The following is a 9,281-nucleotide window of genomic DNA, read 5'->3' as shown; positions in this document are numbered from 1 at the left end:
ATAAACATATACACACACATACATACATATATACGACGGGCTTCTTTCAGTTTCCGTCTACCAAATCCACTCACAAGGCTTTGGTCGGCCCAAGGCTATAGTAGAAGACATTTGCCCAAGGTGCCACGCAGTGGGAATGAACCCGGAACCATGTAGCTGGTAAGCAAGCTACTTATCACACAGCCACTCCTGCACCTTTAGTAATTAGTAAAAATATGAAATGGGAGCAGGGATCTAAGTTAAAATACTATTATTTTATCATTTGTATGCAAGAACCTGCATCCTCAGTTTAAAAACATGCATTTATGTGCATGGCCCAATTCCTTGGATTAATTCAAATACAAGAAGTATTAGTGACTTGAAGGCACACAATATTTTGTTATGCAACCATAATATGCTGCAAAGTATATTAAATGTTTTTCTAAGTCAATACTGTGTACTACTGTGTTAGCAGTGTACTTAAATGTGTTGAGGTCATCTATAGAAAATCTGTAGAGATGACCTTAACACGAGAAAATATTAGTAGTGCAGTTCAGAAGCTTGCTTTGCAACCTGTGGTTTCAGGTTCAGTCTCACAGTGTGGCACCTTGGTCAAGTCTCTTCTACTATAGCCCTGGGATGACTAATGCCTTGTGAGTGAATTTGGTAGACAGAAACTGCATGTGTGTGTGGATATCTACCCCACCACTGCTTGACAACTGGTGTTGGTTCATTTACACCCCCATAGCTTAGCAGTTTAGCAAATGGAAATGTCAAGAAAAGTAACAAACTTAAAAAGAAAAATAGGTACTGCAGTTGATTTGGTCAATTAAAAGCCTTCAAGGTGATGCTCTAGCATGGCCATGATCCAATGACTGAAAACTAGTGCGAAATAAAAGACAAAACAAAAATAAAGGTAAATTTTTAAAATATATAAAAAGTCATTAGAAAAACTGTCAAAATCCTGATTATTTGGAAAATTTATTGAAACCTGCAGGTGAAGTGAAAACCTAAGATAATCCACAAGTCTGACAAAATATATGGATTAAACATTTGATTCTTGAACTTCTAGCTTTGACTTCATAGTGAGTCACTTGGCAACATTCCTTTGAACTTATCACCTTCAAGACTAAGATAAACAATATTTAGGCAGGCAAACAGAGAGATACTTAGACAGGCTGAAGAGTAGACATGCAAACAAATGGACAGATAGACTAGATGCTCAAACAGGCAGACAGACAGGCAGACCAGAGACACAAACATGCAGGCAGACAGACAGACAGAGCAGAGACTTGAACAGGCAGGCCAGCAGATCAGAAACTTCGGTAGATAGACAAGCCAAACTTAAGCAGATATGTAGACAGATCAGAGATCCAAACAAACAAGCAGGCAAATCAGATTTAAATAGGCAGACAGGCAACAGACCAGAGAGTCAAACAGACAAGTAGGCAGACCAGACTTTAAACAGGCAGGCAGGCAGAGCAGAGACTCAGACAGGTAGATGGACAGACAGACCAGAGACTCAAGCAGGCATATAGACAGGTCAGAAACCAAACCAGACAAGCAGGCGGATGAGACTTGAACAGGCAAACAAACAGACCAGACTCAAGCAGTTAGGTAGACAGACAGACCAGGGACCATAACAGACAAGTAGATAGGCAGACCAGAGACTCAGACAGAACAGAGACTCAAACAGACAAGCAGGCAGACAGATAGAAAAGACTCAAAGAAACTGGCAGACTGTAGACTTAAAGAGGCAGACAGGCAAACAGAAACTCAAAGGTATATGGACAAATTGATGGACACTTACACTGCTGGACATTGGAATAAACAAGATGACACTGAAATAGACAGATGAACCCTGAAGTAGACAGTCAAGGACATGCACACACAAACTCTCTCTCTCTCTCTCTTACACATACACACATGCTGATATGTCAGATTTTATTTTAAAAAATGAACAAAGCAAAATGATCAAAACACTACAACAAAATAAGCATATAATGATGATTAAAATATTTAAATTGAGTGATTAAAGTATTTAGACCTTTAATCAGAGTGTTTGTGATAAATCCACGTGATGAGGGAAATCTCAAGTTTTATCTCAAGGAGGTTCTAGTTGATGTTGTGCATCAAATGAACAAATTTACGCAAGCAGCAATGTTATCAGTTTCAAAGTTGGGTCTTCTAGTGTAGACACATGTATGTACTAATAGAGACTGAGCCAATGAGAGATCTACCAATATGTCACTTGAAATGTTAGAAATAGCAGCTAAATTCCACTCAATCACACTAAGTTGTCTTAGTCATAGTCTTCTAAGCTATTTAAATGCTTCATTGAGAACAAGTTTGCAGTTAGCTTTTTACAGCCACTTGTGAGAAAGTATTGGGTCATCCCAATACTTTTTATATTTCTTTTATTTTTCAAAATTAAGATAAACAAAGTTCTTTTTTAATCTAAAATATACTCTCCTTCATTTTCTACAATGCTCTTCCATCTATCTGGTAGACTTGCAAGGCCTCTCTTCCAAAATTCACTTGTCTATGATGAAAAATACTCCTCCAATACTGTTCTGACGTAGTCTACAGAATTCATATTTTTTACGTCCAAATGATTTTGAGGACAGCGGAATAAATGATAACCAGATGGGGCAACGTCCAGTGAATATGGTGGGTGGGGCATCGTTTCCCATTCAAACTGCGCCAGATTTTGGAATGCCATCCTCGCTGTATGTGGCCAAGCATTATCCTGATTGAAGAACACCTTTCATCTTGAAACCAAAATTGGTCATTTTTCTTCTAGTATTGACTTGAATGACTGGTTGAATGACCAAATCCGAGCTTCCCTGCTAGTTCATCAGGCTTTGCAGGACATCCTCATTGAGCTCTACAGCTTTTCCAAGATGAGGCTTGGAATTTCTGGAATCATCATTGACACTGGCTTACACTTATTGTCTGATCCCCATATACTGCATTAATATTCCTCACACTTTCTGTTGCATTGTTGCCTTTATTGAACTCATAAAGCAAAATATGCCAAATATACTCTTTTGCCACTTCCATTATGACTGAAAAAATAACTGTTAAAATGTACGCTCTTCAAAACTTGCACTAAGAATAAGAATAAGGTAAAATTACTACCTGCTTTTATAGCAATTTGATGCAGGTAGTTTATCCTATTCTCCTCTGACTTTTAGCTCATGCAATTGAAAAAAAACACCTTATTTATGGGATGACCCAATATATAGCACACACACACACACACACACACACACACACGACCATTATTTGGAATGATGTATGAATTTTATATTTTATAAATTGTGAAGAAGACACAAAGCCTAGAAAATGATTTGCCTGATTCATTGATAAAAAAAAATTTTAATACTACTGACCCTCCATCCTGGCCAATATCATGTTATATTACCCAAAGAAGTAAGAACGGACAGAAAGTACAAGAAGTCATTATAAGAGAACTTACCAGAGGGTTGTATCATGATAAACCCTCTCACTGAGACAGAGATAGACAGTAGAAAGAATGTCTAATGAAGAACAATTATTCTAATTTTGACAAAAGGATGAAAAGCAAAGTTGACCTTGATAGAATTTGAATTCTAAAAGTAGCCAGTCAGAAGAAATACTGCAAAGCATTTCTTCCAATGCTCTAATGACACTGCCGAATAATAATAATAATAATAATAATGATAATGATAGTAATCCTTTCTACTATAGGCACAAAGCCTGAAATTTTTGGGGGAGGGGACTAGTCCATTATATCAACCCCAATGTTTCACTGGTATTAATTTCATTGGCCCTTAAAAGGATAAAAGGCAAAGTTGACCTTGGCGGAATATGAACTCAAAACATAAAGACAGGTGAAATGCCACTAAGCATTTTGCCTGGCATGCTAACAATTCTGCCAGCTCACCACCTTAATAACAATTTCAAATTTTGGCACAAGGCCCATAATATTGAGGGAGGTGGGTAAGTCGATTGGATCGATCCCAGGTCTCAACTGGTACTTATTTTATTAAATGCAAAAGGACAAAAGGCAATCGTGGAATTTAAACTCAGAATGTAACGATGAACAAGATGCCTCTAAGCATTTTGCTAGGCATGCTAATGATTCTGCCAGCTCGCCACCTTAATAATAAATTAGGAGGACCCATGGAAATTCCACAGTGTAAGTCAGTATATTTGAATATCTTCTTTCCTTTCAGCCAATGTGTTTATCTGTCAACTCTCATAATATCAATAAACATTTAAACCGAATAATTAAAAAAAAAAAAAAAAAAATTATGGTAGTACCCCAGTATGGTCACAGCCTTTGGTCTGGAATGTGTAAAAGGTAAAAGAGTGATATCCACAGTTATTTGCTAAGGTTATTTCACTTTAATTTAACTATCTATTAATGTATTATTTAATGCATAACTTTATAGATCTTTATTGTTTCATTATGTTAAACGTCTTGATTGTGCCTATGATTTCAGCATACAAATACAGAATATAGACTTTTTCCCTCTTTCTATTTTTTTCACTGATCCCACTATTTCTGTTTCTCTCTTTGTCTCCCATCCTCCCCCTTCTCTTTCTCTATCCTATGTCTTTCTCCCTTGGTGTAACACACAGACAAAACAGCCAGATGACAGGAACAAGCAGAAAAATATAATAGCATAAGACAAGCAATTTTGAGGGTGGGGGTAGTCAATACCATTGACCCCTGCACTTGACTGGCTCTTTATATTATTGATCCCATAAGGATGAAAGGCAAAGTTGATCATGGCCAAATTTGAACTTTGAATGTAATGAGGCAGAAGAAAAACTGATGCTCTAACAATTCTACCAAACTGAACCAAATTTAAGGAAGGCACTGTTACCAGACACACCAAAATATAAGAGAACCGTCACAGGGTATGTCACTGTTGTAATGTAGTGAAAAATTTTTGAGGATTTCCAACCAAATCAGGCCAACAGGTTGAAGGCATGTGGCCTATGGTGAGCAGTATTGCATTCACAATTACAAGTTTGTTTGTTTTTAAACTCCAGGACTGGACAGTGCATTGTGTTCATGAGCAAAACATTTCATGTTAACTCAGTTTACTCAGCTGTAAATGAGTAAATAATCCTGCAATGGACTGATGACCCATACAGGGGTACTTTGTGATCTCAGTCACTTGTATGCTATGAAAACCTAGGACATGAGACAATAAAGTCTTCATGTCCAAACCAACAGGAAGTGGAGAAAAAAAATGAATGCAGAAATGGAAAAAGAAAAAGAAAAAAAAAAATCAATGCTGATGAGCAACAAGAGATAAACTAAGAAACTGTTACCTACAAGAAAACAATCACTTTAACTCTGCTTTTCAATACTGATTTTCGCCTTTTCAAAGATTTGTAACTAAAGGTGGAGATAGCAATGCAGAACTCAATCTGACATAAAGAGACACTTCAATAAACATTATTCATCTAGAAATCAAAAATACATACCTTTTACTTGTTTCAGTCATTAGACTGCAGCCATGCTGGGGCACCACCTTGACTTATTTTTTTAGTTGACTGAATTAGTCCTAGTGCTTATTTTTTAAGCCTTTATGGGGATGTAAACACACCAACACTGGTTGTCAAGTACTGGTGGACACACACACACACATCTACAATGGGCTTCTTTCAGTTTCTGTCTACCAAATCCACACACAAGGCTTTGGACGGCCTGAGGCTATAGTAGAAAACACTTGCCCAAAGTGCCATGCAGTGGAACTGAAACCGGAACCATGTGGTTGGGAAGCAAGCTCCTTACCACACAGCCATGCCTGCACCAAGTGTCTTTTCTAGGGCCAGACTTTTGAAAATATTTTCATGCTCAAAATTGGAAACAATGAGAAACCATCCCAAAACACTCTTCTCTAAATAATCCTGTCAATACTTTGTCTATGGGATCAGGGGTTTGTATTTGGTCGGAAAATTAGTTTCTCCATTGCTAATGTCTCTGATGAAAGTGCTGGGCCTGTTTCATGTTGCTTTACTACCACAAGCAGGAGCCAACATGTTCAAGACTGCATGAGGGAAACACATTATGAGGTCATGTCACAATGAGCATTAGTTGACAGAAGATCTGTAACAAAGTCACTTGACCTGCTACAAATAGTAGCTGAATACGTAACTCAAGTTATACCCTACTTAAAAAAAAAAGACATTGGATAATGTAGTCCAAAATACAGTGGACTTGGAAGAAAAATGCAACTGTGAGGAACGGCATGCCTGTGTGGTTAAAAAGTTTGCTTCCCATTCATATGGCTTTGGGTTCAATCCCACTATATGTCACCTTGGGCAAGTATTTTCTACTATCAACACAAGTTGACTAATGCCTTGTAAACAGATTTGGTTGAAGAAAACTGACACAAGCTTGTCATATATGTACACACATACACATACTGAGTTCAAATTCTACCCAAGGTCAACTTTGCTTTTCATCATTTTGAGATCAATGAAATAAGTACCAGTTAAGCACTGGAGTCAATGTACTCAATTAGCCCCTATTCCCTGCAAAATTTCAGGCCTTGTGCTGGTAGAATTGTCAGCACACCAGACAAAATACTTAGTGATATTTCATAAATTTTTACATTCTGAGTTAAAATTCTGCCAAGGTCGATTTTACTTTTTCATCCTTTCAGGGTGAATAAAATAAGTCTCCATTGAGCACTGAAGTAGATATAATTGACTAGCCCATTTCCCTACCAAAATTTCAGGCCTTATATAGCAGAGGGGATTATTATTTTTGCTTAGACTTAAGGACTAAGTTATCCATAGCCAGCAGCAGGGGATGGGTTGGATTGTTCTGCATAAATTACAAATAAAATCAGAAAAAGAAAAAAAAGAAAAAGAAAAAAAAAATTGCCTGAATTGTTAAAGTAAATATTTTTTAGCTGTATATCCTTTCCTCTAAAGCCATGTACACATTGAACAGGGAAGTGGGAACTGTGTCATACATGGTGGTTGGCATTGAATCATTTACCATCTGTTAAAATATACACCACCAAGCTGTCAGTAGCTTCATTTGAATTCTTCATGTTTTGCTAAGTAGTTCAACTATTTAGCTTTCATATTCTCCTTGGCTGAAATTTACCATAATTTACACCAGGCATGGCCATTCTTTTTTGAAGAGTGGGTCAAGCAAGACACAGCTCATCATCAAGTGGGCCATGCCATTACAAAAAAAAGTCTAAGGTAATTTTTCATAAGGCATGCCATTCAGAAAGCCCCATGAGCCACAGTTTGCCTATGGCTGGTACAGACCTTCAGTCTGCTAGAATTATGACTTAGTGCCAGACCAGTCATAATTCTAGCAGACTTATAATCAAAGAAATTCAAGTTAAGACCATTTCATCTTTTTGTCTCCTCCACCCACTTCTGACACATCATATCTAGGACTACATCCTTAAATGTGCCTTCCATTTTTAAAGACATCTTTAATCTTTTACTTGTTTCAGTCATTAGACTGCAGCCATGCTGGGGTACTGGTGGTGGTGAACAAACACAAAGATACATGCACATCTATCTATCTATCTATCTATCTATCTCTCTGATGGGCTTCTTTCAGTTTCCATCTATCAAACCCCCCTCACAAGGCTTTGGTCAGCCCAAAGCGATAATAATATACAAGACACATGACCAAGGTGTCAGAACCATGCAGTTGGGAAGCAAGCTTCTTACCACATAGCCACACCTGCATCTAGATTGTAATATGATAGAAACTTAGCTGTTATTAGCAATCACATACAACACTCTAGAAAAGACACTTGACCAAGGTGCAGCACAGCAGGTTTGAACTTGAACCCAGATGACTGTAAAATTAACTTCTTAATCACACAGCCATACCTAATCCTATATTACAGTAATATCTTTACAGCTTTTATTTGAAATAATTTTAAAACTTTAATATTCAATCATTATTGTCTATTATTTATTTTATTTTTTAAGATTATAACTTCTCTAAAAAAGTTTGTTTCACTCAACCACATGAGTTTAGTTTCAGTCCCACTGCATGGCAACCGAAACTGAAAGAAACCTGCATGCGCACGTGTGCATCACTTCTCATCTGAACATTTTGTAACAGTTGTAAATGAGTGTCACTGTCATGTAAGCGGTGGTGTTCATTTCAAATTTTCCATGAAAACCTGTCTGATCATAGGGAGATATTACCTTACCTGGAAACAGGCGAAGGTTGGCAACAAGAAGGGCATCTGACCATAGAAAAATCTGTCTCAATAAATTCTGTCTGACCCATGCAAGCATGGAAAAGTGGATGGGAAGATGATCGTCTCTTTCAAACACACACAAGAACAGACAATGGAGCCTGGTGCAGTCTCTGGTCTTACCAGCTCCAGTCAAACCACACAACCCATGCCAGCATAGAAAACGGATATTAAATGATGATGATGATAATATATACATATAAAGCATTAATCAAATGAATTGACAAAAGAAAAACAAACAAAAAATTTAATAAATAATAACCATATGGAAACCTAATTAAACACTATACCTCACTCGATAAACAAGGTAATTGACAATTTCAGGTAATTGATGACATTGCTCTCTTATATTGGCTGAAGGCCATGCATTTTGTGGAAGAGGAAGATATAGCTGATTATAGCAACCAGTACTTGACTGGTGTTTATTTTAATGACTCCACAAAGATAACAGGCAAATATGACCTCAGTACTTCAGCAAGTTTTTAACACAGAAAAGCAATGAAAACACTGTGTCATTTCATCAATTGCTTTACCAGTTTTGCCAGGTACAAGGTCTGAAATTTTGTGGAGAGATTTTAAAAGTCTGTTACACTGATCTTATTGCTCAACTTATACTTATTTTGACCCAAAAAAATAAAGGGTGAAGTCGACCACAGTAGGATTTGAACTCAGAATGTAAAGCCAGAAGAAATGCCACTGAACATTTTGGTGGTGATGGGGGCACAAATGCTAACACACTCAAACATATATATGATGGAGTTTCACAGTTTCTGTCTACCAAATTTATTCATATGGTTAGGTCAGCCCAAGGCTACAGTTGAAGACACTTGCCCAAGGTGCCACACAGTGAGACTGAACATGAGATCATGCGGTTTCTAAAGCAAGCTTCTTAACCACACCTGCAAACAAACTTACGTAGAGCACTTTCCAATACAAGAGAAAACCAGAAAAACAAAACACTGCACTGCATATACATAAACACAGAGCTGTGTTTGGCTGTGTGGTGAAAAGCATGTAATGATAATATTAGTGAAAAATATATAATATAAG

The 9,281-nt window shown here is 37.2% G+C and overlaps 1 protein-coding gene across 9 annotated transcripts in view; it reads right to left on the bottom strand.

Annotated features, from left to right (window-relative positions):
- Nucleotides 1-9,281, bottom strand: part of LOC106874415 (myb-like protein U) — a 216,939-nt gene that overhangs the window by 105,042 nt on the left and 102,616 nt on the right. The window contains exon 2 of one of the 9 annotated variants that reach the window (XM_052976708.1): nucleotides 1,790-1,820. The exons of the other annotated variants lie outside the window; for them this stretch is intronic. Within the exon in view, the coding sequence (XP_052832668.1) occupies nucleotides 1,790-1,801 (12 nt within the window). The 5' untranslated portion in view covers nucleotides 1,802-1,820. The remainder of the gene's footprint in view (nucleotides 1-1,789; nucleotides 1,821-9,281) is intronic. 9 annotated transcript variants of the gene reach the window in all.

This window comes from Octopus bimaculoides, chromosome 25, assembly GCF_001194135.2.
Source record: "Octopus bimaculoides isolate UCB-OBI-ISO-001 chromosome 25, ASM119413v2, whole genome shotgun sequence".
NCBI lineage: Eukaryota > Metazoa > Mollusca > Cephalopoda > Octopoda > Octopodidae > Octopus > Octopus bimaculoides.
Note: the sequence above shows the minus strand (reverse complement) of the source record. Positions and strands in the feature narration are given on the sequence as shown.